The sequence below is a fragment of the Molossus molossus genome, unplaced genomic scaffold (assembly GCF_014108415.1).
Source record: "Molossus molossus isolate mMolMol1 unplaced genomic scaffold, mMolMol1.p scaffold_m16_p_9, whole genome shotgun sequence".
In the NCBI taxonomy this organism is placed as follows: Eukaryota; Metazoa; Chordata; class Mammalia; order Chiroptera; family Molossidae; genus Molossus; species Molossus molossus.
The window spans coordinates 49,821,875-49,837,099 of record NW_023425403.1 but is presented as its reverse complement, the minus strand read 5'-3'; the positions used below and the strand labels follow the sequence as shown (position 1 = coordinate 49,837,099).

The 15,225-nt window shown below is 35.6% G+C and overlaps 1 protein-coding gene across 1 annotated transcript in view; it reads right to left on the bottom strand.

The window, feature by feature from the left end:
- Positions 1-372: 372 nt before the first annotated feature.
- TM9SF2 (transmembrane 9 superfamily member 2) overlaps positions 373-15,225 on the bottom strand; it is a 68,166-nt gene continuing 53,313 nt past the window's right edge. Inside the window, exons 13-17 of the mRNA XM_036249895.1 lie at positions 13,012-13,171; positions 11,165-11,316; positions 8,373-8,484; positions 3,076-3,247; positions 373-1,067 (exon numbers count right to left, since the gene is read on the bottom strand). Of these exons, the coding sequence (XP_036105788.1) occupies positions 1,000-1,067; positions 3,076-3,247; positions 8,373-8,484; positions 11,165-11,316; positions 13,012-13,171 (664 nt within the window). The 3' untranslated portion in view covers positions 373-999. The remainder of the gene's footprint in view (positions 1,068-3,075; positions 3,248-8,372; positions 8,485-11,164; positions 11,317-13,011; positions 13,172-15,225) is intronic.

Sequence of the window (15,225 nt, the reverse complement as noted above, 5' to 3'; positions counted from 1 at the left end):
CCTCTCCCTTAAAATCAATGGGCATATCCTCAGTTGAGGATAAAAAACAACAACATAAAAAATGCTGTATTTTGAAAAAACAGGTCAAAAACATCAAGTCCTTAATGACAATGTAGTGAGGCCCATATCAACTACTAGACTTACATCATTTACCTGGCTAGATTGGCATGACTAAAACTTCCATTACTGCCTAATGGTAAAAATTTTAGATTTGTCACAATGCCCAGGACACTGGAACCTCATTTAGATCAAAACTCAGAAAGTATTACATTAACAAAAATCAGTAAAATCTGATAAAATTGTGTAACTTATTTAAAAACACCATTATTTACAGATTGTCTTTAAATATACAACAGGTAATGATGCAATGAAGACAGTTTTACAATATTTATTAAGATAACAAATTTATAAATTGAAAGACTCAGAGGCACATAGTTTAAAAGGCCAATACCATGGGAATAATGAAGTCAACACAGAAAAGAAGGTATGAACAATTACAACCAATACAGGATTTTTTTTTAAAGCCATATCCCCCCAGTAAACACATCATACGAATCATCCTTCAAAATTGCCATGATAAAAAGTTATTTCCTTCAAAGAAAAATAATTATTTCCACCTACCGAGCCTAGAAAATCCTATTTACAATGAACTGTCCGGCATTTCATTAATATTGTTTAATACGGCCTCCTCTATTACTGCCATTATAAGTATTGAAAATTTTATAGCTATTGTATTTACAAATGCACATAATATTTAAATGTGTTCTTCACTGAGAACAACGTGAATATATACTTAATCAAATCACAATACAAATGCTTTAGTGCTGATAGCACATTTTGTGGGGACAAGTGTACGGGAAGAGGTGTATTTAGAATTATGTTGTTTCTGAAGGATTACTAGGCCAATAAGTCTGGTAAAACTCAAGGTAGTCACAAAACAGATCTTTGTTGATGAAGAATTTAATTTATTTCTGTTTTAACTGGACACACTGGGCTTCTTCAGTCAACTTTCACCACACTGTAAATTTTGGTAACAAACCAAAAGCATGCAAAGAAGCCAATTGTTCCTATAAAAGAAAAAAACAAAAATAAACCCCTTTTCAAAGAAAGCTTCATAATTTACACAAAAATACAGACATAAAATGACTGAATCCTTAAAAAAATGCCACAAAACTAAAAACTATTAGCTGCCCCCAGAGACTACCATGTAGAGTAAATTATGATTCATAAAGAATATATGCCTCGATTTATAGCTATCTTCATCAATCTAGATTCCAAAAAATCTGAATGCTGATAGGTGACAAAAATGAGGCTCCAAGGGATGAACTGTCTAATGGTCTCATGGCTGATAAGTAGGACCAGAACTCAAATTCCCTTTTTCTGATTTCAAGTGTAGTACTCTTTTAAACTATACCATGCTTAGATTTACTAAACATAAATTTAGAGACTCTGTTTTGTAAAAGGGTATATATACTAAATTATGAAACTGCCTAACATATTTCTAAAAACTGAGGCATACCATTTTCTCCAGGATTACCCCTGAGAAAACAGTCAACAGGTACAGGTGCAGAAGGATATAAAAGAGAACATACATTTCTTTGTCTAGGTTTTGTATGTAAAGTCCCAATGGTTTTCACCATTTTATAAATGTAATATAAATAAAAAGTATTAAAGGAGGTTTTCTAACTCAAGTGGGACATTACTATGTAAAGTTATAAACATTTTATACTCATTCTTACATCACACATGTACCAAGTACCTACTATGCACAAGTCACTGTTTTAGAGGATATACAGTACCTTTTGAATATTCAAAGGGTCACTAGTAAACTTAGCTTGGGAAGAGGTTGGGTTAATTTCAGAAAAGTAATGATGAAAACATAATATATTTAAACAATCTTATGCTTAGTAAGAACTTCAAGATAACTGGAGAAGGTATGTGAGGATGAGAAAAAACATTTTATCACCATATTGAAAATCCTAAGAAAGTTTATTTTGTTCTTAACAACATAACTTTTATTTTATATTTTTCTTAATATGGAATAGATATAATGTACATACTAAAAGTGGCAACTTTCCTTAAGTGACTGAATATTATTTTGTTTTGTAAAACAGACTGACTTAGATAAGGGGTTTGGGGTCCTGAAGTAACTATGGGTATACCCCACTTTAGAAAACACCAACCTCATTATATCTGACCAGTGACCTGGAATTCAGAACTGATGTAAGTGCTATATTGGTATATATAAGTGTTATATACCAATATAGCAACAGGGGCACTTCAAAAACCTACTTAGTTCCCTTAAATGTTAACAGATGAATAAAAAGTAGAACATTTCTAATTTTTAAAAAGTTTTTTTCTTTTTGGTACCTATATAGCATATAACACAATCTTAGATAAAATTCTAGATGTACATTTTTTGTGACAAAGAAAGGTCCCTTAATTTTCTTTTTTCAGTTCAGTCATTCCACACAGGTTTACCAAGCACCCACAGGGCTCTGAGATATAGAAAACTTTTATCCAGATGGACCAAGAAAAAATACATATATAAATACCAATATAATATACACTATATCCCATTAGGTACTTGAATTTTAAAGTAAAGATATAAACTTCTGGTTTAAAATTTCTAGAATAAGGGGTGTCCTATGGTTATCTTTTCTTGGTATCATTTATTCTCAATCTCACCTTGATTTCACCTCCCCAATTTCTACTTTACTCCTAAACTTAGGTGGCTAGAAAATTTTACTCTATTTTTGAAATGGGCAAAATAAAGAGTGCACCATTAAGAGGTTAACAAGGAAAAATCTTGAGATGTAATGATCCAGGTGCCCCTTTTTCAGCACAAAACAATGACCCTGTGTAGTCTTCCTCCCTTAGGTTCCATTTCTCACCTTATTTACGGTTATTCACCTCACAGAGGGTAGACCATACTATGCTTACTTGCTCTGAGGACTAAATATAGGAGTGCTGAGTAGTAGAAGCCTCTATGGATTTTGTAAGAAAAATATTTATAAATAATTTGAATATTTAGTTTAAAGTGTATTCATTAAAAACAATCATTTAAATTCTTACCTGTGAAAAGAAAGAAGATCAAAACCATTATCATGGTATAACCAAAGTACAGAATTGTACTTGCTGTTCCTGTGATTTGCAGTTTTGAAAAGAAGTAGTGTATTGCATATATTAAGAAATAAACTGCAGTAAAGCCACTAGTGAGGAACGAACGCCACTGCCAATGATAATCCTAGGTAGAAAATAAAAAAGAACAAGAATTACTTTCCAATTAATATATAACATATAGCAAAATAAAGTTATAAATCAAACATAGCTAAGTGAAATAGCCCCCAAAATGCAATTTTTGCTATTGGTTCCAGTTTTTTCTCCTACTGAACTTTGTCAATTTCCCGTCTCACTAAAAGGGCTAAGATGCACTCCTTATCTTTGAAGGAGCTACTTGAACCCTATCGAAAAACATATGGGAAAATATCTTAAATGGATTATAAATCACGAGTAATGAAGCATTAAACTATATATTAAAATTTATGCTTCCCAAAGAAAAGCAATATACTTTTTTTTTTTAAATCTTCACTTGAGGATATTTTTCCCCCATTTATCTTCAAATAGAATAGGAGGGAGGGAGACAGAGAGAGAGAAACATCAATGTGAGAGAGATACATCGATTGGTTTCCTCCCACATGACTCTACCAGGGCCCAGGACCAAACCCGCAACTGAGGTACATGCTCTTGACCGGAATCGAACCCTCAACTCTTTGGTCCGTGGGCTGATGCTCTAACCACTGAGTCAAACCGGCCAAAGCGCAATATACTTTTTCCTTACATAGTTTACTTACTTACAAAGCTTATTTACATTTACATAGTTCGAAATTAATATTACTTATCTTATAGTCTAGTCAACTATATTAGGAAGATTAATCTATTGAGGCCTGGTTGAAATCCATTTTCAGTTATTACTAACATAATTTAAACAAGGTAAGTTTTGTTTTTTTTCGTTTTTTTATCCTCAGCCGAGGACATTTTTCTACCCCTTGTTCAGACAAAGTGGGAGGGAGAGAGAGAGAGAAACATCGACGTGAAAGGGACACACTGAATGGCTGCCACCCGCACGACCAACCAGGGCCTGGGACAAACTGCAACCGAGGCACACGCCCCTAGCAGGAACCGAACTAGGGTCTCTCTGGACCTCAGGCTGACGCTCTAACCACTGAACAAAACCAGCCAGGGCTAAACAAGGTAAGTTTTCAAAACAGTTCTTTCCATAGACAACAATGCCATGGTGGGGAGGGGCGAATCAGAAGGGTGTCAATGGGGGGAAAAAGGAGAAACATCTGTAACAAAAATAAATTAATTAAAAATAAATAAATAAAATAAAACCTTTCTTTCTTTCTTTTTCTTATTTTTAATCCTCACCTGAGGATATGTTTATTGATTTTTAGAGAGAAGAAGGGAGAGAGAGAGAAAAACATCAATTAGTTTGCCTGAAATCTAAGTATGTGTCCTGACCCAGGAATTGAACCCGAAACCTTTCGGTGTGTGGGACAATGCTTCAACCGAGCTAAAACAGTTCTTCCTTTTACGAAAAGTGGCTTATAGCTTAGCAAGAGATCTTGAAAAAGAAATACTTCACTCTCTCTCCTACTCTTTTGAATATGTGAAAAATAAATATATTTTAAAAGTGTATCAAGATTAGAAAATCCAAAAACATCCACACACAAAAACTACCATAGCCAATAAACAAATTCAGCAATGTTACAGGCTACAAAATCAACATGAAAATCAGTTGCTTTTGTATACACTAGCAATGAACAATCCAAAAAACAAAAAAATTTAAAAACCATTTACAACAGCATCCAAAAGAATAAAATACTTAGGAATAAATTTAACTAAGAAGGTGAAAGACTTGTATACTGAAAACTATAAAACACAGCTAAAAGAAATGAAAGACAACATAAATAAATGGAAAGACATCCCATGCTTATGGACTGGAAGACGTAATATTGTTAAGATGGCCATTCTCTCCAATGTGATCTACAGATTCAATGCAATCCCTATCAAAATTCCAATGATTTTTTTTTTTTCAGAAATGGAAAAGTTGATCCTCAAAATCATATCAAATTGCAAGGGGATCTGAACATTCAACATAATCTTTAAAAAAAAAACAGAGTGGGAACCCTTACCCTTCCTGATTTCAAAACCTACTACAAAGCTAAAACACTGAAAACAGTGTGGTAATGACACAAGAATAGCATATACACCACTAGAATAAAACAGAGAATCCAGAAATAAACCCATACATCTATGGCCATTGTAGTTTCAACACAGTTGCTCAGACCATTCAATGAGGAGAGAATAGTCTCTTCAACAAATGGTGCTAGGAAAACTATATGCAAAAAAATTAAGTCAGCCCTGGCCGGTTTGGCTCAGCCATTAGAGTGTCGGCCTGCAGTCCAGAGAGACCCGGGTCCGGTTCCTGCTAGGGGCACATACCTCGATTGTAGTTTGTCCCTGTCCCTGGTTGGGTCGTGAGGGTGGCAACCATTCGATGTGTCCCTTTCATGTTGATGTTTCTCTCTCTCTCTCCCTCCCACTCTATCTGAACAAAAAAATGGAAAAATGTCCTCGGGTGAGGATAAAAAAAAAGAAAAAAAGAAGTCAGACCCCTAACTAATATCATATACAAAAATTAACTAAAAATGGAGCAATGACCTAAATATACAAGCTAAAATGATACACTTAGAAGAAAACTAAAGGTAACTCTTCAGGACCTTAGATTTAGCAATGAATTCTTATATATGGCAACAAAAGAAAAAATATATAAAATCAGACTTCATCAAAATTAAAGGATATTAATTTTGTAAAGGATATTATCAAGAAAGTGAAAAGACAACTTACAAAATGGGAGAAATATTTGCAAATCACAGATAAAGGTCCAGTATTCAGAATATATAAAGAACTCTTCCCCTGGCCGGTTTGGTTCAGTGGTTAGAGCACCGGCCCATAGACCAAAGGGTCGCTGGTTTGATTCCTGGTCAAGGGCATGTACCTCTGTTACAGGTTCAATCCCCAGCCCCAGTCAGGGTCATGCGGGAGGCAACCAATCAATGTGTCTCTCACATTGATTTTTCTCTCTCTCTCTCCCCCTCCCTCCCTTCTATTCTATCTAAAAATCAATGGAAAAATACCCTCAGGTGAGGATTAATAAAAACAAACAAATAAAAAAAGAACTCTTACAACTCAAAAGAAAGATGAACAACCTGATTTATAAATGGAATAGACATTTCTGCAAATAAGATACACAGATGGTCAACAAACACAAGATGATGAACATTATTAGTCACTGGGGAAATATAAAACCATAATGAGATACTTCATCACACATACCAGGATGGCTATTATATAAAAAAATAAAAAGTGTTGGAAAGGATGTGGAGAAACTGGAACCCCTGTGTACTGTTGGATGGAATGTACAATGGTGCAAACACTGTGGAAAACAGTTTGGTGGTTCCTCAAAAATTAAACAAAGAATTACCACATGACCTAGCAATTCCACTTATACATATATACCCCTCAAAATTGAAAACAAGTACTCAAATATGTGTACATAAAAGTTTATAGCAGTACTATTCAAAATAGCCAAAAGGTAGAAACAAACATAATGTCCATCAATAGACGAACAAATTAAGGTATATCTATACAATGGACTATTATTCAGCTATAAAAAGAAATGAAGTACTAATACATGTTATAATGTGCTAAACCTTGAAAACAATCTGCTAAGTGAAAGAAGCCAGACCCAAAAGGCTACAGATAGTATATGACATATCCAGTAGAGGTAAATCTGTAGAGACAGAAGCAGACTGGTGGCTGCAGAGTCTGGGGGAACAGAGGAATGGGAAGTAACTACTTAATGGGTATAAAATTCTGCTTAGGAGGGGTGATGAAAAAAAAAATATATTTTTTTATCCTCACCCGAGGACATTTTCCCATTTTTTGTTCAGATAGAGTGGGAGGGAGAGAGAGGAAGAGAGAGAGAGAGAAACATCGATGTGAAAGGGACACATTGAGTGGCTGCCACCCACATGACCCAACCAGGGCCAGGGACAAACTGCAACCAAGGTACGTGCCCTTAACGGGAACCGAATCCGGGATTCTCTGGACCGCAGGCCGTTGCTCTAACCGCTGAGCCAATATTCAAATTCAATATTCAAAAAATATTTTGAAACTAAATGGAGGTGGTGGTTCCACAACACTGTAAATGTAGTGTCAATGAAATGTTCACTTTAAAATGGTTGATTTTGTTATGTGAATTTGATTATTTTTCTTCTGTGAAATTATTTTATTTATTTATTTATTTTTAAATCATTTTTTATTTTTTAATTACAGTTGACATACAATATTATATTAGTTTCAGGTGCACATCTCAGTGGTTAGACATTATGTAACTTACTAAGTAATCATCTCGATAAATCTCATACCCATCTGACACCATACATAGTTATTGGAATATTGACTGTATTCCCTATGCTGTACTTTACATACTCATGACTACTCTGTTAACCTCGATGTTTTTTAAAAAGCATCTCAATTTTAACAAAGTTAGATTTTATCTCCTGTACAGAAAATAACTACAAAAGAATGATTTATTTATTTATTTTTTAACTTATCCTCACCCGAGGACATTTTTCCATTTTTTGTTCTGGTAGAGTGGGAGGGAGAGAGAGGAACAGAGAGAGAGAGAGAGACACATCGAGTGGCTGCCACCCGCACGACCAACCAGGGCCGGGGACAAACTGCAACCGAAGTACGCGCCCTTAGTGGGAACTAAACCCGGGTCTCTCGGGACTGCAGGCCGACACTCTAACCACTGAGCAAAACCGGCCATGACCAAAGGAATGATTTAATACAACTTAAATCTTTAGACATCAACTGTAACCTATCACGTAGACCATCATTTTGCTATGTTGCTACGATTATCACTCATTACAATGTAATGTTTCAATAAAACTTTTTACTTAAAATCTGTTTATTTTTCCTAAGTTTTCAGTCTAGAAATATGTTACAAAAAGAATACTGTCAGACATTTAAACAATAAAAAATAAAAATTTACATTATGTGCTGCTATTCTTAGGAAATTAACTTTTAAAGTTAAGCTCAAAGTAAATACTATTACAGAACTAGAATATGATTTTAATTCAGTCATAAAAGGGCCACATTTAACTTATAAATACAAGTCAATTTCTATCTTAATAACATATATCTACAAAAATTATTTCAATTAATAGTTTCAGTCTTATGCCAAAATGATAAATACTGTGTACAAATTAACATAAGTGAATATTGATAATACATACCTCAGCACATAGGTGGAAATAGCAAAGAAGTATAGTTGCTTCAGAACATGTAATAACCAAAATGATAAACACCAGAAATAGGAAGCCAAACATGTAATACATCTGGTGCGACCTATAATCAAACATGTCAAAATGAAACTATAAATGTTTTCTCTTTGACACAGTAAATAACACAATCTTTTCATTCTTCTTGAGTTGAAAATGTCTGCTTTTTCTCCCAACTAATCAAGATATACTCTTCCTTTGGTAAAAAAAATATATATATATGTGCCCTTAGTGGAAACCGAACCCAGGACTCTCTGGTCTGCGGGCTGACGCTCTAACCGCTGAGCCAAACTGGCCAGGGTGGTAAAATAGTTTTTAAAAATATGTTTTTCTTGTCCAGCTGGTGTGGCTCAGTGGTTGAGCATCAACCCATGCACCAATAGGTCACTGGTTCGATTCCTGGTCAGGATACATGCCCAGGTTGTGGGCCCGATCCCCAGTAGGGGGCATGCAGGAGGCGGCCAATCGATACTCTCTCTCATCAATGTTTCTATCCCTCTCTCCCTCTCACCTCCTCTCTCTCTAAAATCAATAAAGAAAAAAAATTTTTTTTAATAAATAAAAATATTTTTTTCTTGATTTTAGAGAGAGAGGAAGGGAGAGGAAGAGACAGAAACTTGATGTGAGGGTGTAACATTGATTGGCTGTCTCCTACACACACCCCAACTGGGGATGGAACCACAACCTGGGCATGCGCCCTGACCAAGAACAACACCGGTGATCTTTGGATACATGAGACAATACGCAACCAACTGAGCTAGCCTGGGCTACCTCTTTTTATTTATTCATTTATTCTTCTTTATTAAATTGAGAGAGAGAGGAAAAAAGAGGGAGAGGCAGAAACATCGATGAGAGAGAACATCAACTGGCGGCCTCCTGCATGCTCCCCACTGGGGATTGGGCCCACAACCTGGGCATGTGCCCTGACCGGGAATCGAACTGGCAACCTCTGGGTGCATGGGTTGACGCTCAACCACTGAGCTACACAAGCCAGGAGGGTTACCTCTTTATAATTTTTTTAAAAAAATTATTGATTTGAGAGAGAGAGAGAGAGAGAGAGAGATGGGGGTGGGGGAAGAGGGAAGGAGAGGGGGAAGAAGAGGGGGAGAGGGAGAAAGGGAGGGAGACAGAGAGAGGGAGGGTGAGGGGGAAAGAGGGAGAGAGAGACAGGCAGACAAGGACAGAGAGATCAATTTGTTGTTCCACTTATTTATATATTCATTGGTTGATTCTTGTATGTGCCCTGACTGGGGATTGAAATCTTGGTGTATCCAGACAATGCTCCAACCAACTGAGCTACTCAGCCAGGGCCTTCTCCCAACTTATCAAAGAAGACAAAGTCTCATAGGTTTAGACAGACAGTGATGGGGTGGGGGTGGGGCAGGGGAGGAAGGATATGGCAATGTCATAGACTTTGCCTTCCTGCTCAGGTAGAACCTGAAACACTCATTTATGCAAATATGCTTAGTCTACTTTTCTTTTTTCTTTTTTTTATCCTCACCCAAGGACATTTTTTGTTCAGATAGAGTGGGAGGGAGAGAGAGAGAGAGAAACATCGATGTGAAAGGGACACATCAAGTGGTTGCCACCTGCACGACCCAACTAGGGCCGGGGACAAACTGCAACCGAGGTACATGCCCTTAGCGGGAACCGAACCTGGGTCTCTCTGGACCGCATGCCAACGCTCTAACCACTGAGCCAAACAGGCCAGGGCACTTAGTCTACTTTAATTTAATTTAAAAAATTAATGTAAAGGAAAAGCTAAACTAAAAAATGGTCACATTTAGTATACATAGTTTCTTATCACATGATAAAATCAGTTGAATTTGGAAAATGTTACAATTAAACGAAAAGAGGTTCTAATCACCAAAAAGCTCAAATTTAGTTCTCACTTTATGTTACTTCAAACTTTGATACCTTCTGCAACATATATCAATGTGATCAAGTAACTATCATAATATACTGCAATGTATACACCCTAAAACAGTGGCTGAAAATTCCACTATGAGTTTTTCTATGCAAATAAGAAATCAGAGAATGAAGGGACTCTTGGGATAAGAAAGAACTTTGAAAGGTTAGCTAGCTCAACCCTTCCTCCAATGCTTGCTTGAAATGTCTCTTATCAGGAGCTCAGAGTATCTTCTCTGAAGCGGTAGATTATTTACTTAATAATATAGGTTTGGAGACTTAGATTTTTTTTGTCATATAGTAATTATATGACACAAATTATTTAACTTCCAAAGCCTCATTTTCATCTCTGTAAAATGTGAATAATAACTACTTCATAGAGATCTGAGAATTAGCTTAGAGTAAGAATTAATAAGCCTCAATTAATAGTAGCTGTTATCACTATTACTTTTTTCCATGTGAAAAAAAATAAAATAGCCCAGCTGGTGTGGCTCAGTGGAATGAGCATGGTCCCATGGACTGACTGGGAGGTCCCGGTTCAATTCCCAGTCAGGGCACATGCCTGGTTTGCAGGCTTGTTCCCCAGTACAGAACATGCAGGAGGCGGCCAATCAATGTATCTCTCTCACACTGATGTTTCTATCTCTCTCACTCCCTTCCTCTCTCTCCAAAAATAAATAAACAAAAAAATAAAATAATCTTTTGGCTCTTAAGATTTCTGATTATGGGAGAATGGCTTATATTTGTAAGATATAAATAGTAATCCATATAAACAAAAAGAGAAAGCTAGTAATACATATAATGGTAATAGGAATAAGAGGACTTAGTCCTTAGCTTACCAAATACTATTCAGAATGAAGAAAAGCTGTATAAAGATGCACCCAAAGGGCAAAATCCCTCCCATGATAATACCAGGCAATGACTTTGTGTAGAAAGACTGTTCAGGAATCTGACGTGGAATCTGATTGGTTCGAACTGGGTGTTCAATGGCCTTCAGTAAAAAAAGAAAGATTCAAAATTATATATCTATTTTAAAAATTATTCTCTGTACTAGAGTATGTGCCTGTTTTTTCTCAACTTCCATGCTGACACTAATGGCAATACAAGTCTACTTAAGTCATCAAACAGAAATCTGTATTTAGAAGCAACAATACCAGACACTATCAGGTACAATATATTCAGTCTGTCTACTGGAACAAACCACCACTGTTTCAGCAGCTATCCACTGACTAATGGCTTTACACAAAAAATGAAATACACTAAGAAGTTAATATAGTACTTGAAAAATAAAAGTTAATAAAAAGGTAGTTAGGCTTATCCTTTTAAATATACACTCACTGTAAGAAATCTGCTGGTTCTGAAACTGTCAATGCATTTTTATTTGGAGATGGGCAATGTCATCTTTATTTAAATTGCTCAATTTTACTAAGACTTAAGAACATGAAAACAACAATGAATGACTATATCAAGCTATATGACCATAAGGTATGGGTGATATTTTCAATTATTCTCTCTTTCATAACACATTACATGATAGTATAAAAGCAACTAGAAACTAAAGTACCAAAACATAGTTATATGAGGGGAAAAAAAGGCATGTATGTTGAAATTAATTTTCTTGCAAAAAAGTTGAAAACATACTTCTAAAAATTTTTGTGATGATACATAAAAATTTAAAACTTGTCAGTCCAATTGAGATTATACTTTCGTGGACTAGAATATTTTACATGTGTATGTGCATAGAATCATTACATAGCTTTCTTCAATTTTTATATTTTTAGAATTTTAAGTATTTAATCTATGTAATTTAAAAAATTCAAACTGTGTCAGTTTACTATTTATGCTATATAGATTTTAAATCATAAATTAAACAAAATGCCAAAGAATTGAAAAATCTTTTAGTAGAATGGTATGGCAGGTACAGTGGAGACTATGAAACAATGATAGTTTCTTCCAAAGCATTCCAGGTCGCCCCACAAAATATACTATGATACGTTATTTCTTTTAACCCTGTGGACTGAATATTTTCAGAGAAGAGCAAGGATAGTGAAGTGAAGTTAGGGAAGGACAGTGAAGAATAAATTCTAACTTTCCCCTTAGCCTGAGGATAAAAAGGTAGCAGAGGTGGAGAAGGACAGGGAGGGGGGAGGGAGGGACTAAACCTTGATTATAATCTTCTTTAAAATCAAGTATTAGGAGGTAAGCATATAAAATTTATTTGAAAGCTATGTACTTAAAAAATTGCTAGTCTTTACAGTCAGTTTTCTTTTACAACTTCACTTCCTTACCCATATACTTGGCTTACTTAGTTAAGTAATGCCGACTAGAAACACTTATTGCCAAAAAAAAAAAAAATGCCCATCCTTTTTAGGTTAAAATAAAAAATAGTAAAGTAAGTTATTTTAATGTCAAAAATTCAAAGTTTTAATTAGTTTTTCATTTCCTATTAATCTGTATTAGTTGCCATTTACTTACAAAACTTTGAAATCTAAGTCTATATCTTTTAATCTCTCTACCACACTCCTAAGTATGTATGGCATATTTTAAACAATGATTGCAATTAAAGTTCAAAATCATCAATTTTCTGTGATATCCAGATCCCCAGGACAAGTATATATCTTTTAGACACATATGCTAATTTCCAGAGTTGAAATTCATTTCAGTAAGTTAACACCTATAAACTTACATTCTTCTTAAAACCAAAGTATGCACCAATAAACGTTAGCGGCACAGATATGCAGAACCAAAGGGCCAATATGGCCACCAGTGTTCCAAAAGGAATAGCTGCTGAAGATCCTTCTCCCCAGAGAATCAGATTCATTAAAAAGAAGTCAGCAAATACAATCCTGAAAGACAAAATAAACTTTTAGGTAAAATTTAAGTTAGAAGTAAAATGAAATAATAGCAATAATATGTAATAATATTACAATTTCTGTGTTTATAAAAAATATATATAATTGCTAAGCCATAGGGTATTTGAATTAAAAACTTCAGTAGAGCCCTGGCCGGTTTGGTTCAGCGGTTAGAGCATCGGCCTGCGGTCCTGAGAGACCCGGGTTCGGTTCCCGCTAAGGGCGCGTAACTCGGTTGCAGTTTGTCCCCGGCCCTGGTTGGTCGTGCGGGTGGCAGCCACTCGATGTGTCCCTTCACGTCGATGTTTCTCTCTCTCTCTGTTCCTCTCTCTCCCTCCCACTCTACCTGAACAAAAAATGGAAAAATGTCCTCGGATGAGGATTAAAAAAAAAAAAAAAAAAAACTTCAGTAGAAATTGCCAAATTGCTCTTTAGATTGGTTTTGCCTGACTTAAATTCCTATCAGCAGCCTGACCGGTGTGCCTCAGTGGTGGAGCGTTGACCCATGCACCAAGAACTTGCTGGTTCAATTCCCAGTCAGGGTACAATCCCAGGGTGTGGGCCAAATTCCCAGTGTGGGGCATGTAGGAGGCGACCAATTGATGTTCTTTCTTAACTGATGTTTCTCTCCCTCTCTCTTTCTTTCCCTTCCTCTCTCTCTAAAATCAATAAAGAAAAAAATATTTAAAAAAATAAATAATAAATTCCTATCAGCAGCTTATGAAAGTTACTTATTTACATATTTTCATTATGCTTACGATAGTCAGATTTGTTGTTTTAATTTGTATCTCCTATTGACAACTGCAGCTGAGCATCTTGTGTTTGGCTTCTTAGGTCTTACCTTTTGTGACTTTCTGGTTACATCCACTGCTCATTTGTCATTTGTGTTGCACAGCTTTCGCAAAGTCACTTATGTCAGGTGTTTATATACTCCAGCAACTAACTCTTTGTTATATCACAGTTTATGGCTTTTGGTGAACCCAAACATCTGAATATGTGTACTTAATTTCCTTTCAGTCTTTCTTCTATGAGTACATTTTAAAAAACATGACTATAATCATATACAATCACTTCTACGTACCCGACAATTTTTTTTTGAGAGAGATAAAAACATCAATGTGAGAAACATCGATCAGCTGCCTCCTGCATGCCCTCTCTTGGGGATTGAGTCTGAAAGCTGGGCATGTGCCCTGACCAGGAATCAAACCGGTACCTCTCAGTTCATGGGACGACACTCAATCCATTGAGCCACACCAGCTGGGCCCTACACAGTTTTTAATGTTATCAAAGTCATCATTTTTTCCCTTTATCCTTTGGGTAACTTGTTTAAGAGAAGAAAGGCTCTCCTAACCTGGGATCATGAAGATACTCTTCTATATTTTCATATAATTGTTACGCCTGTTACATTTAGATTTTAATCCACCTAGTACTGATTCATGTGTGTGTTAAGAACAGAATTTTTCTCCCTTCATACAGATAGTCAATTGTCCCAGCATCATTTAACGGTTTGTGATGCCACATCTAGGATACTTCCATAACCACATGGTCTTTTCTGTGTTCTCTGTCCTGTCAGCCATGGGATATCTCCAAACCACAACAAGATACCCAGTCTTCTTACCAAGTAATATGGTAAATTTGTATCTCTTACTTGTTTAATAAGCACTGTAGAATTGTCATATGGGTCGTGCCTAATTTGAGAAGTTATTTCAGGTATTCTGTTGCTAATACTCCTATAAATAGATTTCTCTTCCCACAAAACTACCCCTAGTATTAAAATATTTAATTTGCTTTTGGTGGTATTCATGATCTTGGAATATTAGCTTACATCTAGTCATTTTGCTAAACTTATTAATTTTACAAGTGTTATATAACTGAAATCTGTTGATGTTCTCTATATATAAACTATGTCACCAATAAATAATATGATCTCCACCTTTTTGAAATGTTTTTTTTGTTTCATGCTGTGACAGAACTTAAATAACTGAAGCCCTAAAGGTGATTTAGTCACAAAAGTGACTTAATAAAAATGTCTCTAGTGTTTCATCATT